This window comes from Mchenga conophoros, linkage group LG3 (genome assembly GCF_057382185.1).
Source record: "Mchenga conophoros isolate Kocher_MC1m ecotype Shallow Benthic linkage group LG3, M_conophoros_male_GT1.1, whole genome shotgun sequence".
Classification (NCBI taxonomy): Eukaryota; Metazoa; Chordata; class Actinopteri; order Cichliformes; family Cichlidae; genus Mchenga; species Mchenga conophoros.
The window spans coordinates 72,950,870-72,974,854 of NC_140528.1; the positions used below are offsets into that span (position 1 = coordinate 72,950,870).

Genomic DNA, 23,985 nt, shown 5'->3' on the forward strand with positions numbered 1-23,985 from the left:
TAATACTGTATGCTGTAATCGTACTGGGCAATTGGTGATACAAAAAACCTGTTTTATCCTGTGAATAAAAGTATATGTTTTTGTCAATGTACCATAATAACAGAAGCGAAACGCAATATTGTGTCAGGACAATTCACTATTTATGCACAATAAATAAAGGAGCATAGCGCGACCATTTCTGTTCAGCGCCAGACTTGCTTGTAACCTATATCACCAATTATGTTATGAAAATGACGTATTAACTACTAAAAGACACTGACCTTCGTGTAAATGCTTGGAGCAGACTAACCTGTGAGCTGGAGTGTTCTGGGACGTTATATTTGATCTTTGAATGGCTGCAATCTTGGAAACATGGCTCGAACAATTTCTCTTCAACGACATAATCCGATAACAACCGATCTCTTTACTCGTCGGCTTCCCGTGGCTGTCATGCGACCGGCTATTGCAGTTAATAATACAACAGCTTCTTGACATTTTTGTGTTTCTTTTTATCGCTGTGTGACTGATTTCAATTGAAAGCCTGCGTGCGCTAGTACCGCTTGCCACGAGTTCCCAGAATCCTTTGCGGTTCTACCCGTGAATGACGTCACATTTTCAATCTCTATATAATATGCATGTTAAATTTTATATTTGGGGTAAAATATCAAGTCTTTTCAAGTAAACCGGTTCAAGTCCAATTCAAGTCCCAAGTCATTGGTGTAAAAGTCCAAGTCAAGTCACAAGTCTTAGAACATTTTTTCAAGTCAAGTCTAAAGTCATAAAATTAATGACTCGAGTCTGACTCGAGTCCAAGTCATGTGACTCGAGTCCACACCTCTGCCTGATTGTAAGTCATTACACTTCATAAGTATTATTACTTACTCCACTATTATTAACAAGGATGTGAAAACTAAGTTCAAAAAAATATGTAAATAAATCGATACAAGTGAATACATTCTGGAAAATTACTAGAAATGAAAAATAGTTTGTAAGAAGTTTGTAGTTAGTTGCAGAGATTATTTGGGTGCCTTTTTTTTTTTGCAACAGAATATGAGGTTTTGTGATACAGTTCACTTTACTGAAAAGAAAACTTCAGTAATGTTTTTCACAAGAGCTGTAAGAAAAGTGAAAGCATATCGTTTTCTGCAGGCTGAATTCTGTAATCTATTTTAACCTCTAAACATTCATTTGCTGCTAGAGTCAGGTTAATATCGGTCTCTTTATATGAATTTTTCATCTATTTAGCATCTATTTAGAAAATCTAACAGAACAACAATGAGGTGAAATTTTAGCCAAAGGTCCAGAACAGCCGAAGAACGAAAGCCAGAAAACATTAGGCTGTAACATGAAGTAAAACTTGGTGAGGAAATTAACCAACTTGTCAAATCTTTATGATTTATGCAGATTTGATCTACAGTTTAAAACATTCTTCTTTATAGTCTCAACACAAAATGCTCCCACGTCTCTCTACTGTTTCTGATTGTCAAACAACAGTTTGATTGTCCACATAAGTCACTTCACCTAGTATTAGTGCACAAACAAGTGCTAGCTGAACAAAGGAGCAAAGTTGTAATTATTAGCAGTTATTGTCATAAATGTAATGGATAGAGGGAGTTTCCACTAAATGTTTCGCTGTTATATCAGCCTATCTGCTTTCATTTCCTTGTTTTGGTGAACATATAAATGCTGCAGATTAAGTCTTCTTCCTGAATCATCGTACAACACACGCGAAACATGAACACTCATAAGTTTGTCCTGTGTGTGGCTTTCTCTCTTTTAAGTCCAGGTGAGCTGCAAAAATCTTCTCTTTGAACAAATCAGTGAAATTTTAAAGTAATTATTATTTTTAACATCAGAACATTTCTTTCTTTTTATTTCAGTTCTCACAGATGAAGACTTTTACCAAGTAAGAGCATGCTGTACATTCAAAGGGTCACACTTTGAAGAAACCGAGTACATATTAACTAGTTTTTTTAATAAGAACTTGATGATGGAGTACAACAGCACAAGAGGCAACTGGACGGGATTCACAGCGTATTCAATTGAAGCAGCAAAATGGTGGAACAGGGATCCCTTTGATGCACTAACAAGAAAGATCGAAAGGAAACTGTTGTGTACGGACATGTTAGATGCCATCCAATCCGTAGGTAAGAGATTTGTTTCTTAATAATGTTTTAAATCAAATGTTAAATAGGGTTTTGATGCTGTGAACCTTTTACATCAAATATTTTTATGATCATTTTTGATGACATAAGATTATTATATTTGTTTTACTGTAAATAACAATAGTGCTTTATGAGTTTTGCTCAGTTGCATGACATTACAGTTGATTTCCAAGTAAATGGTAAATGGTCTGCATTTGTATAGCGCTTTACTCAGTCCCTAAGGACCCCAAAGCGCTTTACACTACATTCAGTCATTCACCTATTCACACACTGGCAAGCTACATTGTAGCCACAGCTGCACTGGGGCGCACTGACAGAGGCGAGGCTGGCGCCACCGGGCCCTCTGACCACCACCAGTAGGCAAACACGGGGTTAGTATCTTGCCCAAGGATATTTGGCATGCAGCCAGGAGGCAGCCCTGGATCGAACCACCGACCATCTGATTAGTGGCTGACCTGCTCTGCCACCTGAGCTACAGCCACCCCAAGTATGCCATAATTGACAACATAGCCACGATACATTACATTATGTACATTTGAGGAATACATCTGTGAACAGAGAAGGTGCAGTAATGTATTTTTCTTAATCAGAAGCATGAAACTTATTTTTTCACAGATAATCTGACAACTATACCCACCGTCAAACTAAAATCCTTGAAAAGGCCTAATGGCGAGCACGCATCTACGCTTGTGTGCAGTGCCTACAACTTTTATCCAAAACAAATCAGAATGAGGTGGATGAGGAACGGCAAGGAGGTGACCACAGATGTCAATTACTCTGACGTGATGCCAAATGGTGACTGGTGCTACCAGACACATTCTCACCTGAAGTACATCCCAACTTCAGCAGAAAAAATTGCCTGCATGGTCGAACACCTTGGTCTCTCCGAGCCGATGTTTGTGGTCTGGGGTAAGTTTGCTGCTGTGATGCCAATTAAAGTCAGAGAGATAAAACTGAAGCTGCATAATTACAAGTTTCACTTTTATCTCACTGTTTCAGACCCCTCCCTCCCAGTGGAACAACAAACTCAGATAGCTGTTGGACTGTGTGGACTGGTGATTGGATTTGTTATTGCAATATCTGGAATCATCTACTACATCACTGTGTGTCAAAGTAAGGAGTTTGTTAGAAGTGTACATAATATAACATATTCTGATCTAAGACTGAAAGCCTCGGTGTGCCCAGCACTCAGTAACTTTCTTGACTTCGTCTCTTTTCTGTTTTCAAGAGAATCCTAAAAAAAAAACTATTCCTATTCTTACTACAGCACATATCATTATTAAGTAGATCTGTTGCCTCATCATCATCATCATTTTTTTGTATGCTGCTATTGCTGTGTTCATAAATTGGGCCTTTTCTGTGGTTGCAACAACATTAAGTTTTGCTTGTATACACTGTAATAAAAATCCTAATATAAAAGTATTGTACTGTGTATTTTACAGTTTTGTTCTGTTCTTCTAGAATAGCATTAAATTTACACAAATAGACTGTGATTCCCCATGTAAATCCCATGTAAAATTAGGGCAACAAACTGTATTGTCATTACTGAAAATAACCGTATTTTTATGAGAAAGTTATTTTCTATTTTTTTATGGTATTATTTTGGCGCCCCAGCTGCAGGAATATTACTGTTTTTTCAGGATTTTTTTTTACAGTGTAGTAAATCTGACCAATAGAGTTGTTAAAATGATAAATATGTTCTTGTTTTTAACAGGACAAGTGTTCATTCCTGTGGAATCCCCTCCTGAAGCTGGAGCAACTTAACAGCCTGAGCAAACACTATTAATACGGGAACGCTCCATCCAAGGTGCCCCAAATATCACAGCTCTCTGAATAATGATGTCTGTTGTGGGTGTTTGGGGCTTTGCATCTTTTACCCTACAGGACAGAGGATACATTTGTAATGTAGTTAATACTCTTATACAGTATAGTAATATATTTTATAGAAAAATGATTACACTGTATCTACTGGCATTAACCCTCATTAAGCAGTAAACCCTGTGAGTTAACCAGTGGTGAAAGTGGAAAAGTAGAAAAACCCTGGCACAATATGATGGTTCAAAAGCTACCCACAGTGTGCACACCCACATGGTACCTTCCTAGCAATTAAGTAAGAGACTGATTATTTCAAACTATATAGAACCAACTAACATTTTGTTTATTAATCTGAATACCCTTAAAATTTAATGATTTATTTGAATATACAATTGCACAGATAATGTATAAAGCACAAAATAACTTGCTTTGCGTCAGCACTCAGAAGCTGTTTTAAAGTCAGAGAGAGTCAATATGACTCAAGGGGAACATGTTTCTTTAAAAAAAAAAACCAAGATAACCCTAGAGTATTAGAAAAATATATAAATCAAGAATGAAAAGAGCAATAATAATAACACTGAAACTCTTGGTTGTTTTGCTTTGATGTAGTTACTTATCGAAGGTGGAACATTTTTTTGTTTTGTTTTTTGTTTGTTTTTTTTGTTTTGTTGCTTTGCTTTGTTTTTTTTCTTTGCTTCGAGCCCTGTGGACAGGAGCCGCATGCTAAAAGATCTTTTGTTAAAAGGGTTGGCGTCATAAGCATATGCTTCAGACAATACCTTTTGATTAGCCTTGTCTCATGCTTTCTTGCTTTGTGGTAATTTTTATTGTGTATTCACTGAGATGTTTGAATGCTAATCAAAAAAAATCTCACCATCGAGGCATCAAATAAAGATCTACCACAGGACCGACCGGTGGGGATACTTGCTGCTATACCAACAAGGAAGGCTAATATATGAGAAGATGCAGTACCCAGAAGGTAATACAAAGAAGCAACATTCAGCGTATGGAAGTTTAAACAGCTGGAAAAATAGCTGAAGCCGACCTGATAATAAATCCACAACGTCCACGGATCACTCTATAGACAGACAGAGAGATACTTTATTGATCCCACAACAGAAATTAATGTGTTACAGCAGGAGGATCAAAAGAATAAAGAATTAAAATTTTATATAAATACAACAATGATTGAAACAAAAAAATCCCCAAAGAAAATAAAAATTAGGTTAAGTTAAAGGAAACGTAAAAGCACGACTGTGAGCAATTTCAGAACAAACAAGAAGCACTCAGAGTGCAAACCTCTGCCACGGCCTTCAATCTGTATCAGTATTTACTTTTAAGGGAATAGTGTCACCTAAGTGGTGAACAGTAAGAGGATAAACAAGTTTTAGTAAAAACAAAGGTAGCATTGTGTAAAACAGGAACTGATCTGTTTAAAAGATGTTCAGCAGCACTAAGAAATAAACCAGGTTGAAAACCCACAGGCGCTCATTTCAGCACACCCGTTCTTTGATGGAATGTTATCGCTTTCTGCCAATCACTCTGTGGCCAAGTACCTTATAAAGGCACTTAATTTCAGCCTTACACCATTTGGCAAATAGTGATGGTATTTCCGGCTCTTTTTAGAGATCCGGCTCTTTCGGTTCGGCTCACTAAAAAGAGCCGGCTCTTTCGGCTCCGAGCCGGCTCTTCAGATTGTTTTGTTGCTTTAATTAATTTATTATTAACAATAATATAAAATTATGCACAAAAGGAATTACTAATGTAAAAAAAGTGGTTTTATTTATATATGTTTATATATAAATATATGGGGTGGCCCCTAGAGACAAAGCATGCACAAACTCCAAAACACATTCCTAGCATTAACTGAACTTCCAAAACAGAGCTACCTAGATCACTTAAATTACACAATTGAAAGCATATGTGTGTTGTTTGTGTATTTATACACAGGCACTCATATATTTAAAAAAAAAATTCATTTACCTGTTACTACCACACACCAAATCCAGTCGTTGGTACTTGCTGGCTTGTGTAGCCACTAGGTAACAAAACATCAACACTGCGCCCAGCATCCTGGAGCACTTCTGTTGTGTTTTGTACGTGCTTTGGGGTTTGTACATGCGATGGAGTTTTTACGTCTTTTGGAGTTCGTATTTGTACGTGCTTTGTCTCTAGGGGCCACCGTAAATATACTTTTATTTATTCACTCCACATAAACTGTAATAAATAAATCATATAATACATTTCAACTTTTAACTATTTAAATTTTCAGCTTTCCGTTACACAAATTTAAAGTGAAACAACACAAAACACTTCAAACCACAACACAATTAAATATAAATTATAATATGAAAACAAAAAGAAGATGCATATTCTCTGTCATATGGGCCTGCATGAATAAACTTTCTGAATCCTTTATCATCAGCAACTGAAAATAGTTGTGGATGATTACTATACCTTTCTAATGTGACACTGTTGTCCCTGGCTCTCTTTCTCTCTCCGTCTCTCCTGCTCTGTTCCTGTGCTACTGCCAGTGTAACTATCGCCCCTCCCCCCTCTTCCCAGTGCAAAGCACATGGCTCGCGTGCGGAGTGAAGCGGGAAAAAAGTGTGCGAGAGAGAGAGAGAGAAAGAAAGAAGAAACCCCACGGCTTGCAATAAGGACCCGGCTCACTTCGTTCACGTCAAAGAGCCGGCTCTAAGAGCCGTTTCATTCGCGACCGACACATCACTAATGGCAAAGGCCTAGTGCTGTCACTTTACACAGCCTGATTGACACGCACACACATTCTGAATTCACCTCTTCAGAATGAGGAAACTACAGTTTTTTATAAACCACATGCAGATTTGAGCGTTACAGACATTCAGGCCCTTTCTCAATATGCGTACTTGTGCGTACTTGCGTTCTCGTGTACTCGTGAACGTCATCAGTCAGAGACCAAGTACTGTTCCAATCCGAAGTACGCATCAAGCCGAGGACGCGAAAAAGTCCCGGATGTGTTCTCGCTCCGCCTGTTTTATCGAGCATGCATCGGTGGTGACTTGTGTGTACTTGGTACAGCTAAATATCCCAGAATGCATTTCGTCCAAAACTCAAACGCGGCAATGGCGGACGAGCGGGGCTGAAAACTTTTAAATATTACTCTTTCTGGGTCACAAAATAAACTTTTAAGTTACTTTCAAGTAGGAATGTAGCTGTGTAAACTTCAAATATCTGCTCGATTTATCAAGATATCATATATTTCCAAACGTGCTCTGACGTTTTTGGAGACGTGTGTGACCCGCCAGCTCCATAGCAGACAGCGAGGTCGAGGATCACGCGAGAACAGCGGACTCCCGGCACATCGTTTTCAACCCCCCAGCGGTCTTTACGCTACTCAGGTTAAACAAACCCCAAACCCAGCGTAGTGAGTCACAGGCGGGGAACGGGCAAAAAGACATGTTTATTTTTATTTTTCTACCTCATCTGATTCAGACAGGAACTCTTGCATGATGTCACTTTCTCCAATGACTCGGACAGAGCACACTGCAGATGAAACACACATTATATTAGATACAGTTTTTTTTTTTTTTGTGTGTGTGTGTGTGTGTGTGTGTGTGTGTGTGTGTGTGTGTGTGTAAGTGAAATAAAAGTCATTATACAATGACATCTGCGACTTCACCACCTGGCCATAAAACTGCTTAGCATTCAATTGTCACATTAATTCTGAGCCTCTGAAAATGGTGTCCTGTTTATAAAAATGTGTGTAATCCTTAAAGAGGTCATGCAAATGTTTTGGAAAACCCCTTGAATAATCACGTGTTGTTTGTTTGATTTACAATCAACTGTGGTGGCGTTCAGAAGCAAAACTACAAAGCTGTATCTTTGTTCCAAACAATATGGAAGGCAACTGTAAGTGAGTGAACTGTTTGTGTGCTAGCCCTATGAAGAAAGCCTGATTGTCCTTCTCTCTTCCTCACCTTTCTCTAGATATTCCTCCAGGCCTCTGCATCGTGCATCCAGCTGTTGCTCTGAAAGGGAAAAAGGCCATTTTTCCAGGCAGCTTGGGGAAAGTAAAGTTAGCAAACTCCCTCTTCAGGTTTTGGTGTAGAATCACAAACTTCCAATAACGCTTGGAGCACAGCTGTCTGCCTGCCATGTACACATTATACACCTGGAAGAGTTAAAGTGGAAAAATGAAAATGAAAAGGCGGTGATCTTTAGTCAGCAAGATAGTATTTATAATATCCAGAACATTAGGTTGCTCACAGACCTGAATATAAATACCTCATGAATGTAACAATCGCATAAGCCTTGAGTTGTGACTGGCTGTGTCCAACTACAAAAACATTTTTATCCATCCAAGTGTTTTTGCACGAGTGTACCCACCACAAACTTTTCATGGTTGAGTTCAGTGTGTTTGTAGCTAGGAACGGAGATGGGCACTGCCTGCTTGTTGGAGTAGTCGTAACAGGACTGGGCCGACCCGTCGTCTCCGGGATCCAGGCAGTCGGCCTCCTGGGGAGGAACGGACAGCACAGCCAGCACCAGCTCTCGCTCACCGGCCCGGATCAGATCAACCACCTGCTTGTGTGTTGCTCCTTCTACGTTCACCCCATTGCTGTTGAATAAAGAGATTTATACACTAAAAAAACCCCAAACAAACCCCAGTAGCTGTCTATTGTACTAAAATAAAAATAAAGGCGTTCTACATCTCACCTGCTTGTTTTTATTAAGACATACATGTACACTATTTTTATTAATAGAGATTTCGCTACTGAGGTTAAACATTATATATAAGTAACTTAGATCACTTCTAAATGTTAATGTTTGGTTTATTCAGTGTTTTATTTGTTCCTGGCTAAACCGGTTTGGCTGTGATTAAAGTTAAGCTTCATAACATGTTACTCACAGTTAAATTAAGACGGAACGGCAGTAAAAACTCCGGACCTGTGACATCATCAAGTACGCTGGTGTTCCAATTGTACAAATCGCGAGTCCGTGCTCGCGTTCTCGGCAAATCCGTAATCCTGTGCGGTCTCGGCAAGTCCGGTCTCGCCGAGAACGCGAGCACGTACTTGCGTACTTAGAATTGAGAAAGGGCCTCATACTTCATGTGGCCTTCATTGTCACGGCGGGGTGCGCCGATGTGTGTGGAAACAGGACCCAAAAGCAGATGACGATGAGGAGTAGTAAGGTTTTAACAGAAGGTGAAGCTTTATTGCGATGCCGGCAGGAAATAAACCAAGAGACCAAAACAAGCTGGCAAAAACACTAAGAAACAAAAAACACTAAACTGGCAAGACACTAAGAAACAAAACACTAAAGGTACTAAGACCAAAAAAACTATAACTATGACTGAGGTGAGATTAAACAGACGAAAACTATAACCATGACTGCGGTGACGTAAACAGACGAACCGACAATGGCATGGAGAAAACAAAAGGCTTAAATACAGACATGAGGTGATCAGGGGAAGTGGCGACACATGGGGGAAAACAGCTGACAGACATAAACCTAATGACAGGACCAGGAGAGGAAAGCTAAATACAATAAACAAAGAACACATGACATTGCCAGAATAAAACAGGAAATACTAAAACATGACAACACAACTTAACAGACCTAATACATGATGAATAATTACAAAACCCCAAAACATAGAAAACCAAGAACAATAACTGCCTAAACTAAAGGAAAATACGAAATAACACAAAACTGATCACATAACAAAATGAGACAAATACAAAGAAAACTCAGAGTGCTGGGTCGGAGACCCAGCCTGTGACACTTCATATTAGCTCAAGAACAGTGCATAGAGAACGTCAACAACAACACTCAAGACAGAGCTTATATCTTATCACTGTTCAAGTACAATACTGTTGTACTTACTCTTAGATTATCTTATTTCTGAATAGTTGTAAGCATGTATGTATATTTGAATTTTCCCATTTTATTTTTACAGTTTGCACCTTTGATCCAGGACGATGATATTTCGTCGCACTGTATACTTGAGTGCATGTTGTTGGGTTGACAATAAAACTCTGCTTACCTTGAATTAAACTTGTGCATTAGCCAATGAGGCAATGAGCCTCTACAGGCCTCAGACAGCATGTTAAATGTTAACGTTCATGACAGTTTAATTAGAAAAAGACCAAACAAGTATGGCTTGTTTGGAAGGGCCAGACCTCAACCTGACTGAAATGCTGTGTATAAAGGAATGCTTGCAAATGTCAATGAATTGAAGTTATTGCTGCTAATCTGGAATTCTTGGCTGAACAACCGTGAGGATCACCAGCCCGAGGAAAACACAAAATACACATGACTCCGTAACAAAGACAATTCATTCTTGAATGAAGACATTGATCAGACACATTTAAAATGCAGCCAATTGTGTTTATTATTAAATTCTTGAGGAAATAGAAGGGTGGGAGGGTGGGTGTAAAGTAGAGGGTAAAAGAAAGGGATAGAAAGGAGGAAAGAGCTAGAGGAGAGAAAGCCCCAACAATCCCCTCTGAGCAAGCACTAGGTGCGACAGTGGATAGGAAAAACTCCCTGTAAAGGAAGAAACCTATGACAGAACCAGGCTCTAGAGGGGGCAGTCAACTGTCGGGACTGGTTGGGGGGTGAGGGTGAAAAGAGAGGGAGAGGGGGGAGGGAGATGGGACAGGTGTTCGGAGTTCAAGGGAGCTAGGGGAGGGAGAGGTGTCAGGAGAGAGGCAGAGGGCAGGAGAGGGGAGGTCAAAATTACGATGGAACAGAGGTGGAGGAAGACGAGGTGACATCAGCAGTGGAAAAAGTAGAAAGAGAAGAAAAAGCAGGAGTGTCCTTCCTCCAGAAGAAGCGGAAGCGTTTCTTCTTCTTTTCCAGGAGCTTTTCCACGAGAACCTTTTTCTCTAGGATCAGGGTTCTCAGCTGATCGATTGTTTCGGTATTCTCCTTCTCAAGTCTCCTGCATGTTTTCTCCACTTCTTCTAATTCGGCTTGTTTGTCTTCAAGCCTTCCTTTCAACTCTTTAGATGTTGCCTCCTGCATTACCTTTGCCTCCTGCATCTCTGTATAACGCTCTTGTAGTTTGTTGTGAGTGTCTTCTAACTGCTGACTTTTCCTCTCGGTTTCTTCATTTGTTTTCTCGAGCTGCTGCTTTAGCAGCTGCACCTCAGTGTTTTTGCACTTCAAGGTGTTGGAAAGTTCCTTGAGTTCGGTGTTTTTTGTCAGCATGTCATTGAGCTGACTCTGCATTGCTGAGCACTGTTTTTGCAGTTTCTCCTTCTCTCCTTCCATCTCAGTTGCTTTGTAGTTCATTTTCTTGTAAAGTTCTTGCAGCTTTTGGTTTTCTCTCTCAAAGTCCAGGAGTAAACGTTTGTCTTCTTTCTGCTTTATGTCCTGTTGTTCTTTCTCTTGAAGCAGCTCTTGATATTTCTGCTTGTGCACTGCAGTTTTATCAAGTTTTACTTCCAGGACTCTGCATTTTTCCTCCATGCTTTGGAGTTGGCACCGCATTTCTCTCTGGTTTATTTCCAGTTGTTCTTTTTCTTGAAGAATCTGGTCATTTCTTTGCAGTGCTTTATCAAGCTTTGTTTTCAGCTCGCTTTCAAGCTTGCTTTCTTTCTGTTGTTGCTTTTTCTCTTGAAGCAATGCTTTGTATTTTATCCCCAAGTTTTGGAGTTCTATTTCCTGCCGTTTCTTCTCTTGGAGGATTTCTGTATTTTTTTTGCAGAGCTTCATCAAGCTTTAATTGTAGCTCCCGATCCTTTTTGTCCTTGTCTTTCTCATTTTTCTTCTGATGGAGGATTTCTTTGAGTTTTTCTATTGCTTTGTCAAGCTTTGCTTTGAGCTCAAAGTTCCTTCCACGCACGTCTAGGAGTTTCATTTCTTTCTCCTTCTGAATATCTTCCTTTTCAAGAAGCTGGCTGAACAATTTATCTACTTCAGCAGTCTTTCTCTCATTTTCTTTTCTGAGGAAGATAATCTCATTTTGTTTCTTAAAAAAGCTCTCTGCCTGGGCCGGGTGTTGCTTCTTGTGCTTGTTCATGAGATTTTCCTCATGCATTTCTTCCAAGCACATCTTCTGAACTTGAATGTTGTCTTCTTGAGCCAGAAGAGAAGAGCTGGGCTGTACTTTTTCTTGTCTTGTGTGTTTTTTCAGAGACATGCTGGAAAGTGTAAAAAGTCGCTCTGAAAAGGATCCTATTGTTTTGAAAGGTTTCTCTCTCGAACGTTTCAATGCTGCGAACATAAATGCTGTGAACAACGAACTAATGTGTTGCTAACATTTTGGTTGTTGTGATGATTCAAATTTGTTCACTAAACTTCATCAAAATGAACATGTGTTGACATAAGCATATATTTGGATCTCATATCTTCTCATTAAATGTAGCTAATGTCCAATAAACTGAACTCTGGGACTTACCTAACACTAATATTTCACATATTACTTCAACCTACTAATTTAATTAAAGGGTTTTGTATTAAATTATAACGGAATAAAAAAACCACAATGCACATGTGCGAATAACAGTAGCCAGCTGCTGCCACAAGAGGGTGATGAATTAAAGGTTCACAGAGAGATCTCTTTACTTTGGGACATTTAAACAATGTGTATTATTACATTTGATTAAACAAGCACTGCTTTTCCTCCAGGCTTCTAAAACTCTTTCAAAGTTTCTCTTTTCAGTCGTTTTCAGTCCAGTCCTTGTACCAAAAAGTTATCTCATGAAACTGGATGAATGGAGGACAAAAGAAGATGTTTCAGACCTAAACCCCCACTATCTACACCAGCTGAATAGCATCTGAAAATCACATCTTTAACAGACAGACAAAGTCCAGCAAAGTCTCCACACAGGACCTGAGAGATGCATCTGAACCTTCAGTTCACTCCAAGATCACACATGTGCAGGAGAACTGAGTGCTGCTGTCAGATTTAAAAGTGCTTTAAACATGATGATACTGTCTTTGTTAAACAGCAGAATAGGTTTATAAAGTATCATTAACTAAAAGTGGTGAAATAAATATCTCTAAATCTACTAAATGTAGACTTTTACATTTCGGACAGTTTAGTATTACAGCTGCTGATTAAACAATAGAGACAGATGTGTAGTAAAACTTTTATTTAGTGTTTCAAGTCAAAAACAAACAGAGCAGAGATACAGAGAAAGTCTTTTCTCTGTATCTCTGCTCTGAGAAAGAAAAAAGAAGATTCTGAACGTTGAGTTTCCCCTAATCATGTGTGTGCAGCTGTGTGAATGAGGCTGTGTCGAGTGTTCAGACTGATTAGAAATACACTGTGCTTCTCCATTTACATCCTTTAGATCCAATCTTGACTCTTTTGCCCACTAAAATAATAAATCAGTACTTTTTTCTGTATGTAATATAATCTAAAGCATCCACAGTAACATTTTCCACCATACGACTGCACTCTAAGGTCAGCACGGTGGTGCAGTGGTTGGTACTGTTGCCTCACAGCAAGAAGGTTGTGCATGTGAATCTGCTGGCTGCTGTTTGCATGTTGTGTTCTCTGAGGGTGCTCCGGCTCCCTCTCACAGTCCAACAACTCACTTTTTTAGGTTAATTGTTGATTCTTTGGGGAATTACAATCACTATTGGGAATGTGATCATGACTTGTGAACTGTAAAGTGTGTACCCTGAGTTTTACCTTGTGAAAGCTGGGATAGTCTTCAAGCCATCTCCAGCAACCTTTAAGTGCTTAAGAGGAAGGAAGAAGGAAAGGAAGGAAGGATAACTACAGTTTATGACCTCAGCTGTGATAATTAAAGGTTTGTGCTTTCTAGACATTCCCTGTATTAGAAAGCGCAGAGGGGTGTGATACTTCATCACGGCCAGAGGGAGGCACTGTGGAACCATCAAACAAAAGACCCCAGTACTGATAAGGCAACATGCTGTCCATTACCACCAGGTATGAGGACACAAGGTAGGTGGCAAACTCAATGATCCATCCTCAGGCGCCCCAAATGAGAGTAAATGTGTTACTTTCCTTCAAGACCTGTCATATTATTTTGTATCCACAAAAGTATTAGAGCAAAAATATTTAACTTAAAAAGATAAATCCAAATAGATTAAATCATATTTTACTTTTTTATCACTTTCATCAATGCCAGCCATATTTTCTGTAGAATAGAAGTAGTATTTGTATAATGGTTGTGCCCATTGCCTGAGATCCCATGATTGTAAGGTGACTGAGAAATATTTCTAATTTAAGAAAACTATTAATTCAACAGTTCCTAAAGTCAAGAAGAGGAAAGACAATCCTGAGCTAAATAAAGAAGTGAAAAAGAAGAAATAATTTCAATGGTGGTAACTGAATTGCCCCTCGGGGATAGAGCTGCCACAAACGATTATTTTGATAGTCGACTAGTCAGATCATGCATCCATTGTACGTAAAACGGACAGTTTATTGCACCAGCATGCATCTGCTCTTAAATAACTATCATTAGCTTACAGCTTGAAGTGTTTAAGGTATGTGCTAACTAACAATAAAGACAAGATGGTAGTTTATTAAATTGTAATGAAATGTGCAGATTGTTTCGGTGGAGTTTAATAAACTCAGCCGATTTACTCAGGAACAAATAAAATACTGAAAAAAGCTACACAATAACATTAAGTTATCTAAGTGACTTGTATATCATGTTTAACCTGAGTAGCGAAAGACGGCGGTGGGTTTGAAAACGATTTGCCAGGAGTCCGGTGTTCTCACGGCTCTAGTGAGCCTTGAACCCCGGCTCGCTATCGAGCTAGTGGGTAACAGACGTCTCCGAAAACGTCGGAGAGCTTTTGAAAATATGTGGTGTCTTGACAAACTGAGCAGATATTTGAGGTTTCCACAGCTACATTCTCGCCTGAAAATATGTTAAACTTTATTTTGTGACCCAGAAAGAATAATAAGAGTAATATTAAAACTAACTAGCTGCCGCCATTGTTGGAAACTGAGCTGGGCTGCGCTATGAATTCTGGGACACAGCTTCTTCTTCTTCGGGGTTTAACGGCAGCTGGTTCCTTGTACATGCAGTGCTGCTATCTTCTGTTTCAGTCCGTTATTACACTCTTAAATCCTGCTACTTATTCCTGCGTCTTTTGATAGATAGATAGACGATTTTGATAGTCGACGTAACCGTGACTAGTCGATTAATCGTGGCATCCCTACTCGGGGATAAATAAAGTCTTCTGAATCTGAATAAAAACTCTGTCAACAGATGAGAACCAAAAAAAAAAAAAAAAAAAAAAAGAGATCCGTATTTTAATACAATATTAAAGAAAGTAACAATCCCCTTAAAATGTGACCAATACACTAAATCTGCATGAAATCTTACATAATAGATGTTAGAATTAATTATGAAACAAATACTGGAGAAGGTCTAATGGTAATAGACACAAATCTTCTTTTACAATAACGGCATTAAATGTCATTAGATATGTTATCTTTTATAACACACTGTTATGGAAAAATGAGATAAAATTTGCAATTAAATAAAAATTAAAAACATATTACATTTAAAGTGTAGTTTATATTTTAGTTCTCAGACATTTAAAGTGCAAAATAACAAAAACAAAAGAAAATAGGCCTCACTTCTTACTTTGTATTGTGGTGAAAAGATTTAACATTCAAGAAAAAACCATGAAGGGACACGTTTTACAGATTTATTTACACAAAAAGAATCAATCTACAGTTTACTTTGTATTTTGCTTTAGAAGACATGATGAGAAACAAAATAAGAAATCATGTTTCTTAAATATGTGTAATGTAGATTTTTTGCAAATTTACAATACCATTCGCTAGAAAAAAAAAACCCTGCATGGTTTAAATCTCAAAATCTTAATATTTGCTAATTCCACTTGTGGTTATTAATATTAAGTACAAAGATTGGCTCAATTACTATGTGACATACATGTTTGTACAGTTTGAATCTGTCATAGGCCCGAGGAAATTTCCACAAAACAAAATGCATGTCCAACGTATTTATTCTGTTTACAATCAGAATGGGAAGTATTTAAAACTATAATTGTGAAAAAAAAAAAAGAAACAAACAGATTTTTTTTAACTTTTGTATTTGTTGAAGACGTCAACAAAATGTCTCTATATCTGTTCCTCATACCCCCCCGTATAATGTAGAATTAAACCTGAAGATTAACTGAAAATATAATGTTGTACTACTGTAGTAGTAGTTTCTACTACTGTAGAAAAAGAATTGAGTACAAATAAAGTGTAGCAATAAGCAACCACAAAAAAACAGAAAAACAAAAGCAGCGTAATTGTGTATAAATACAGTACACACCCTCACAAAAATAAAAAAAAATGAAAATAATAGAGTAAAGAGACTCAAACAATTGTAATTCTAATCTATTTCTCTCATACTTTTAAAAATCAATAGTTACTTTTTCAAAACATCAGGCACTTATTTCACACAAGTATAAATCAAACATCGTGTCTAAAATCCATTTAGCTGGTTCAGTCTAAGGGTCTTGGTAGTGGCTCCATTAAGGAGCAGACCTAGCTTGAAGTTACTGCAATGTTAGTGCTGGTAAAATGGAGTGTTGTGTAAGGAAGGACAACTATGTGCAAACATGTGGATCACCACAGCAGATCAGTGTCTTCTGTCGTGATCCCTTAAGAACTAACAGAGCAGCAGGAGGCACACCAACATGACATCTCTGCTACTACTAGAAGTTATTATTTTATTTTTTATGGCTGCTGACAACTTTGACTTCACTGGGTTGAGACTCTTGAACGGGGACACCCAGGGACTCCTCCGTGCTTTTAGATGGCATCATCAAAACTGTGCTACTATCCTCGCTGTCTTCTCTTTGAAACATTTCCTTTAATGGTGTCTCTAAATTCCAGCCTTGGTTTTTTGCAAATGTGTAAACACACCCAAAGAGATCAGGAAACAATGCCAGAACATCAATTTGGGCTGCTTCCTTGGGACTGTGAACAAGGAAGGTTTTATTACTGTATGGTAAATAAGATAAGCAAGGTTGTAGATAGATAGATAGATACATAGATAGATACATAGATACATACATACATACATACATACATACATACATACATACATACATACATACAGTTTAACTCACTAATGCTCATGGAGATTGCGTATAAAGCGCAGTAATGCCAGCATGTTTTCAGGGTACGGCTTTCTGCCATCCATATCCCGAACCAGCTCTTGTGAAAACTGCAACAAACACATTAGTCATGAAGTGGATTTTAGGAACATAGACATTTGATCTGTGATCTTGCAGTTACCTTATTTTTCCACTCTTTAAAGGATTCGTCCACAACACATTTTTCAAGAGAATCAATCAGCTCCTGGTCAGCCTCTCTATATTTTGCAACCTCGCCCCTGTTACCGATCTTTCTCAGGTATTCAGTTTTCCTGGAAATTTCAAATTATGCTTTATAAATGAAAAAAGTACAAATGAAACATAAACAAAAGAAGAATTAATGAACATTTATTAATATAATAACAAAAGTGTAGGAAAAGGATTTAGCATTAGCAGAAAATGTTAGCATGCATGCTTAACTATGTTCATCCTGGATGATCAACTGTGGCTCAGGTTTTTCCAACATTAACATCTCTATCGCCGTTTTACAGTGAAACCAGAAATCATACATCTTGTTCCAGTAATCAGGAAAAATGATTTATCAGTCATCAATCAGCATGACTTCCTTACTTTTCAGAAGTCCAGAAGAAGGGATGGTTTAAGCATTCTTCTACTTTGGGTCTGTCCTTTGGCTCTTTGTTGATCATCCACTCGATGAGATCTTTTGCCACCACATCTTGAACATGATCCAAACTGTACTTTCCATCATAAATGTTTGACTCACATTTAAAGGATTTGCCAAATGGATGTTCGCCTCCAGAGAGGATATAATAGATCAGCATGCCTGCCACCTTAGTAATAACACATGTTATCAGTTTTGGTATGTTTACCAAGTCATTTTCAGTTAATCAAGTTTGTGTAGCAGACTTTACCTGGATGTCAGTGCTTGACTTGTATGATATCTTTTTTTTGTAAGATTCTTTTTCTTCTTCTGCTAAAGTCTCTCGGGCCATCCAGCATTTGGTTCCTGCACTGCGTGTATGTAAAGTTGTTTGGTCTTTGGGTAAGCGTCTGCTTATGCCAAAATCAGCTAATCTTGCCCTCCCAGTAACATCTGCAGGAGGAATCATGTGAAATAAAATCATATCTGGTAAATATGAATTAAAATGTTTGTTTTCTTGAATTTCAAACACGTCTTACCAATCAGAACGTTCTGGGGTTTGAGATCTCGATGAATAATTTTTGGATTTTGAGAGTGAAGCACCTTTAGGCTTTCTAGAAATTCTTCGACGAGTTTCCTTAAAACCTTATCTTTCTTATTGTTGTTACGGTCATCCTCAATATATTCTTTCAAAGTGCATTCACAAAGTTGCAGACAAAGATATCCAAAGTTCTCGTCCTCCTGAAAATCAACATATCGTACGATATAAGAATGATCGAGTTCAGGGAGACGTAGGATTCCTTCTTCTTTCTTTAGGACCTGGTATTTGCTTTTAGACATTCTCTTAATGGCAACTTCTGTGCCGTCCTCTCTCAGCCCCAAGAAGACTTCAGTACCATCGCTTCCATTCGCTATTCTGAAGTCTTCATCATTCACATAAATAATGCTTCTGATTCGGGATATTTTACTGTCATCTGAACCAACAAGCGTTTCCAGTTTATCCTTCCACCTCTTGCTGATTGAAAGCCAGTTTCGTTTTTCTGATTTTTCATTGGTCTTGTAGTCAAAAGGCTTTAGATTTGAAGTTGATTCTACAACAGAAACTTTGGTTATTGGATCAGTTGCTGCTGTTGAAACTTCATCATTTGGGTTTTCTTGCTTTTTCTTCTTCTTTTTCTTCTTCCTGCCTGATGTTGAGGCTGTGTTTCCCTCACATTCTGAGTTTGGTTTGTTCAGATATTCTTTCAGACTTCTCAGCACCTCTTTCAGCTTGTCATTCATTTCCATTTCTACAGATGTCAGTATGTCTTCAGGTACTGAGGTTATCCCCACTGATTTTAAAATATTTGCTTTCTGTTCAACTGACAGAAGGTTTGCGAATATAGCGTATGTGTAGATCCTGATCTTAGTGGAGTGTTGCTCATTTACAAAAGGGGAAACTGTTCTGCATAAGTTCTCTAAAAAGTTGACGTGCCAGTCCTTTGTGCCTTTTGTTTTCTGTGTTATCACATACAGTGTTTGTAGCACTGATGCACAGATGTCAGGTCTCTCTTTTAAGCAAAGCAGTTTCAGTAGTTGTGGAACTATAGCTACTGCATGCTCATTTGTTATTTCATCCATTGTGCAGAAGACTGGATTTAAACTTTCAACTGCCCTCCCTACATGTGTCTTAGGGATGTTTGGAAAGCGGCTGGCTGCTCCTGCAATATAAGTATTCACATTTCCAGTTTCCTTTAGCCATTTAATACACGCCTGGCAGTATTTATCTTTTCCTCTCCCAGTAACAGTAAAAAGGAGTTCAATCATGGTCAGATGGAGCCGAGGATCTTCTGACAGCATGTGACTGTTGAACATTTTAAACACTTTGTCAGGTGTTTTTTCAACAACAGCAATTTCCATATCCAAAAAATGTTTGATTTGGAAACACACTTCATCTCCATTTGATGCAAGGTGATTAATCATCTCAGATATTTTTTTACTGTCAATAAGCCACTGAGGATCATTAATGGGCACATTAATGGGCGGCAGTGTCACCAGAGCACCAGCAGAGATGAGTCTTTTCACGATATCCTCCCTGTTTTCAATAGCTGCAAGTTGCAGTGGTGTGAAAATTTGTTGTTGCGGAGGAGGAATCCATCCATCTGGATTAGCTTTTGCCACAAGCAACAGATCCACAAAATCAGGTGGTGCATTGGAGCGTGTGACATAATGCAAAGGTGTCCAGCAGAGTTGAGAAGGTATATTTGGGTCTGCACCCTGATGCAAAAGGTAAGAACATATATTTTTGTTTTTATTTACAACAGCAGCAATCAATGGGGTTATCCAATCACTACACTCTCTACAGGAGTAAACTCCATTAACATTATTGTCCTTCAGTAATTTCTTGAGCTCTTTGAGGTCATTGATAGTTATACACTGGATTATAGGATGTGTTTCTGTTGGTAAGGGGGCTGCCAGATGTACTTGAGCGAAAATATTCATAGTTTTCCTTCAGATTACCTGTGAAAGAAAAATTACTGAAATTAGCCAAGTATTCAAAATTTGGTTACAGTTTAATTCTTAGAAAAGCAAAAAGAAAATTAATAAAGTTTGAGTTTAAACAATATTAAAACTTTGCAAAAGTTTTTAGAAGTGAATAATTGGCTACCACGCTTGGAAGATTCATGCATAAAATAATATTCACTTGCAAACACCAACACTCTAAATTAGAATTCATCAATTTCATTACTTTTGCTTGTGTTACATCTAGCCATAAACGTATCCCAGTAAGTAAGACATTTTTGGCACAAAATGAAGAAAACGCTACTTTCATTTTACTTTCAAACTGAATTAAGCAAATATGTAGAATATGAATATTTCTGCATTTTTCTTTCGTAGTTTTTGAGACAGTCATGATCAAATGTTTGCTCAAATTACAAAGTGGAATAAAAATGGCTTGAAAGTGGTTTGGTGGGCCTTTTTTTTTTTTTTTTTTTTTAAAGATATGTACAAAGACAAAATTAACAGCAGTCATTTTATACTGTATATTCAAACTTTGGACCATAAATTCGGAGATGGCAGAGCACAAAATATTCTAAAAGTTGGAAGGATAATTTACTGATATTTTTGTTTTTGTGGTACAACTTGTGTTAGAGTTTGTATTGTTGATTGTCATTTATGCTTAGAAATATTTAATCATAGATGCTTAGAGGTGTATAATCAATTGTGTAGTGATAAGTTGTGTGATCTTTAACAGGCTACAGAGGCTTGGTGTGTATTCCACACTAGAATGCACACCTACATCCTGGGAGCACGGGAAGAGGTCGCATCTTGTCTTAATTGTTTTATGGTAGGATTAACGTAGCTACGTCTGTTCTAGTCTAAGTGCTTTTCTGTTTAGATGAACTGCTGGACTTCCTTACCGGTGGGGGGTCTAGTCTACCCTCTTCCTGACCAAGGATGTTTTTATGTATATGACCCTTTGATCAGCAGTAACACACACACACACACACACACACACACACACACACACACACACACACACACACACACACACACACACACGGTATTCTTTGTTCACATGTATACCTATGTAAGATGCTATATGTTAATGACCCTATGCATATTCATGTAACCACAATAAAAGGAGTGCTGTGGGGAACCTGGCTGGGAATCTGACAGAGGTCAAGTGGTGGGACGACACTTGGCTCCAGCCAGATTTCCCTCATGCATGAGTAACAGAAAGAACTTTGGTGCCTACTTGTGTTTTGCTTTGCAGTGTAATTATATTGTCTTCAACGTTCCAGCGGATAGGTATAAGCTACAAACCTATCAACTTGCTCAAGCCAACGTTTTCTCCATGTTATAATTAGGAAAAATGTAGACATTTTTTGACGTATATGTTCCAAATTACAGATCCTGGTTTATTTTATAGAAAGATGTACATGTCCAAACATTGCCACAGAGTTAAATGTTTAAAAGAAAGGTCTGAAAGTGTGTCAACAGACCATTTTTAAAATAAATGCATCTTCAAAGGTATTTGACATATCAAGCTTATATTTCACAGCAATCATTATAATGTTCCCATTTTCTACCATAACATTTTTATGTAGCTCAGAGATGGTTGATGATGACCCAGCTCGCATATATCACAACATTTTTGTTGCTGTGATTAAACAATAACATCGGTGTGGTTTTCTCAATCAAGCATACAGAGCCCACTGTTTCTACTGGTGTTCTAATCATGTTAATAAAATTTCTTTACCCAAAGAAAACTTTCATTATTTTAATTAGTAACATGTGTGTTTATCTACAGTTTTATTCTATGCATTACAGAGAATAAAGTAAAGGTTTGAACAGTGAGGGCTGCAGCAGTACAATTGAAGAAGAGTTATAAAGAAAACAAGACAAGCTAATTAATAAATTATCGTATGTCTTGTTTATGGTTGCAGTGGCAGTCTCCGATGTTTTAGATTCAATGTGTTGGTTAAACAGATGTGTCATAGATTTGCCTTGCATGACCCGCTACAGATAAACAGGAAATCATTGTGTCTGTAATTTCACCAACATTAAAATGTTTGTCTAATGTTCTTGCTGCTGTTATTATTATTATCACACACCTTTCTGTGATGTGGACGAGGATGGTCAGCACTACAACTACTGTACACACTTTGTTATCTGCACTCAGAGTGGCTGTTAGCCCACCTATGCTACGCTGTCAGTGTGACAGTCCAACCAGATTAATGGCTGAAAGGTGCACTTGGATTCATTCTGACCAGATTTCAGATCAACACTTCTTGTTTGATGTTCATTAGAGACAAAACCTCTGCAGCTGTCAGTGTTTTAATGTACTGCTCTCTTTTGTCTCATTGTTTCCATTTACAATAATGGATTACACAGCAGTGGGAAATATATTTTCATCACAGTAAAGTGCTGTAACTAAATTTAAGGTTGTAATTCACCCACTGTTATCTTCTTCAATGCCTTGTACTAACATAGTGCAGCCTCGCCTCTGTCAGTGCGCCCCAGGGTGGCTGTGGCTACAATGTAGCATTTACACACTGGCTAGTGTGTAGCCAGTGTGTAAATGTGTGTGTGAATGGGTGGATGACTGGATGTGTAAAGCACTTTGGGGTCCTTAGGGACTAGAAAAGCGCTATACAAATACAGGCCATTTACAATTTTAACCATTAGAGAAAAAATAGCCTATAAAAATCTCGCCAACTTAACATTATGCATAGCTACTTTCAGCACCATTGATAATTATTTATTTGGACTCTTTTTCTTCAATTGATCTTTCTCAGTTAGCTTCAGTAATTACTTCCTCCAAACCATCAAAATGTCAGAATTTGCAAATTGACGATGATTCATCTCATAAACTAAATGTTATACAATAATATTTGTCACTTTCTGCCAGCTAATTTTGAATAAATCAGTATGTAGGCCTGTGTAGATCTTAGCATCTCTTATAAATGTGCATTAAACCATTTGTTTTGTTTTATCAGGGTCAATTTATATTTCATTTATGCAGACTAATTTTTTATGACTTTATTTGGGATGGTTTGGTAACCAAACTCTTTCTACCAGCCAGAGTAATCACTGGTGGAATTTAGTAAAAAACAAATAAACAAAAAAAACCTTTGATGCGGACATATAGACTACGAGTTATTACACAGCCTATGTATGTACCTAAAACACTCACTTTAACTCCAGCGACTGCGCCCAGTCATGGCGTTTTAGCTAATCATCAGTGCACGAGTTGGACAAAGCAGGAACTCTTACAATTGTGAATAGATTGGCCCATACTGTGACTCCCACACTGTGGAAAAGGAAGGGCAGCGGTGAAGCTCTTTTCCTGAGTAACTCTGACCAGCTGATATTATGGCTGATATGAAGATATTTTTGGAATCTCCGCAACAAAACGCAACCCTCGACGCCAATGAACATAGGGTGTGACCAAAGAGTTAAAAATATTCCGAAGAGGGCTCAAAGCGCACGCTTTCACATGGGTCATTTCATAAAGAAAGCAAAAAGATTATTTTACGATGAAGTTTTAAGATAACTGGTGGAGGATTGTCAGAAAATTTACTTACAATTTCTAAGAGCGGTGTCTGTTGTTCTGATGAGGCCCACACCTGTCAGGTTACTGCACTTTCTTCACTGTGCCACGCTGTCTCTTCCGGTTTCTCCCATTTCCGGGAATACATTCCAAAGTTGTTGGACCGATTCAGGCTAGAGAAATGTATTGCTGGAAGGTGAATCGAGTCCATCTCAGGTTTGTGGGATGTCTTCGTGTTTTTTTTGGCGGCTTACAGATCACAGTCTACTTCAGGGGAACCTTGGAATTTT

At 38.1% G+C, this 23,985-nt stretch overlaps 2 protein-coding genes across 5 annotated transcripts; one reads left to right on the plus strand and one right to left on the minus strand.

The window, feature by feature from the left end:
* Positions 1–1,705: 1,705 nt before the first annotated feature.
* LOC146580373 (H-2 class II histocompatibility antigen, E-S beta chain-like) lies at positions 1,706–8,635 on the plus strand. Of its 3 annotated transcripts, XR_014891259.1 has the most exons (7): positions 1,706–1,765; positions 1,860–2,126; positions 2,760–3,053; positions 3,144–3,257; positions 3,859–3,951; positions 4,841–4,938; positions 7,929–8,635. XR_014891259.1 is itself a non-coding variant. In XM_085267113.1 (6 exons), the coding sequence occupies exons 1-5, from the start codon at positions 1,714–1,716 to the stop codon at positions 3,906–3,908; spliced, it is 777 nt and encodes a 258-aa protein (XP_085123239.1). In that variant the 5' UTR covers positions 1,706–1,713; the 3' UTR covers positions 3,909–3,951; positions 7,929–8,635. The 3 variants fall into 3 exon arrangements, 2 of the variants coding, with proteins under 2 accessions (XP_085123239.1, XP_085123240.1); XM_085267113.1 differs by lacking the exon at positions 4,841–4,938; XM_085267114.1 differs by having other exon boundaries at positions 1,714–1,765; positions 1,860–1,885; positions 1,961–2,126; positions 3,859–8,635.
* Positions 8,636–15,579: 6,944 nt separating this feature from the next.
* Positions 15,580–23,961, minus strand: LOC146580374 (uncharacterized). Of its 2 annotated transcripts, XM_085267115.1 has the most exons (7): positions 23,730–23,961; positions 18,198–20,157; positions 17,930–18,111; positions 17,628–17,848; positions 17,200–17,329; positions 17,031–17,128; positions 15,580–16,878 (listed from the first exon to the last, which is right to left on the minus strand). In XM_085267115.1, exons 2-7 carry the CDS (start codon positions 20,137–20,139, stop codon positions 16,629–16,631), a joined length of 2,823 nt encoding a protein of 940 aa, XP_085123241.1. In that variant the 5' UTR covers positions 20,140–20,157; positions 23,730–23,961; the 3' UTR covers positions 15,580–16,628. The 2 variants fall into 2 exon arrangements, with proteins under 2 accessions (XP_085123241.1, XP_085123242.1); XM_085267116.1 differs by lacking the exons at positions 15,580–16,878; positions 17,031–17,128 and having other exon boundaries at positions 17,214–17,348; positions 23,730–23,959.
* Positions 23,962–23,985: the final 24 nt, after the last annotated feature.

What these genes read in the sequence shown, in the direction of transcription:
- LOC146580373 (XM_085267113.1), top strand. Translation starts at nt 1,714, where the DNA reads ATGAACACTCATAAGTTTGTCCTGTGTGTGGCTTTCTCTCTTTTAAGT. An exon ending in TTTCTCTCTTTTAAGTCCAG is followed by an intron (nt 1,766 to 1,859) that starts GTGAGCTGCAAA and finishes TTTTTATTTCAG; the next exon opens with TTCTCACAGATGAAGACTTT. An exon ending in CTACATCACTGTGTGTCAAA is followed by an intron (nt 3,258 to 3,858) that starts GTAAGGAGTTTG and finishes TGTTTTTAACAG; the next exon opens with GACAAGTGTTCATTCCTGTG.
- LOC146580374 (XM_085267115.1), bottom strand. Translation starts at nt 20,139, where the DNA reads ATGAATATTTTCGCTCAAGTACATCTGGCAGCCCCCTTACCAACAGAA. An exon ending in AGTCAAGCACTGACATCCAG is followed by an intron (nt 17,849 to 17,929) that starts GTAAAGTCTGCT and finishes GTTATTACTAAG; the next exon opens with GTGGCAGGCATGCTGATCTA. An exon ending in TTAAAGAGTGGAAAAATAAG is followed by an intron (nt 17,129 to 17,199) that starts GTAACTGCAAGA and finishes TGTTTGTTGCAG; the next exon opens with TTTTCACAAGAGCTGGTTCG.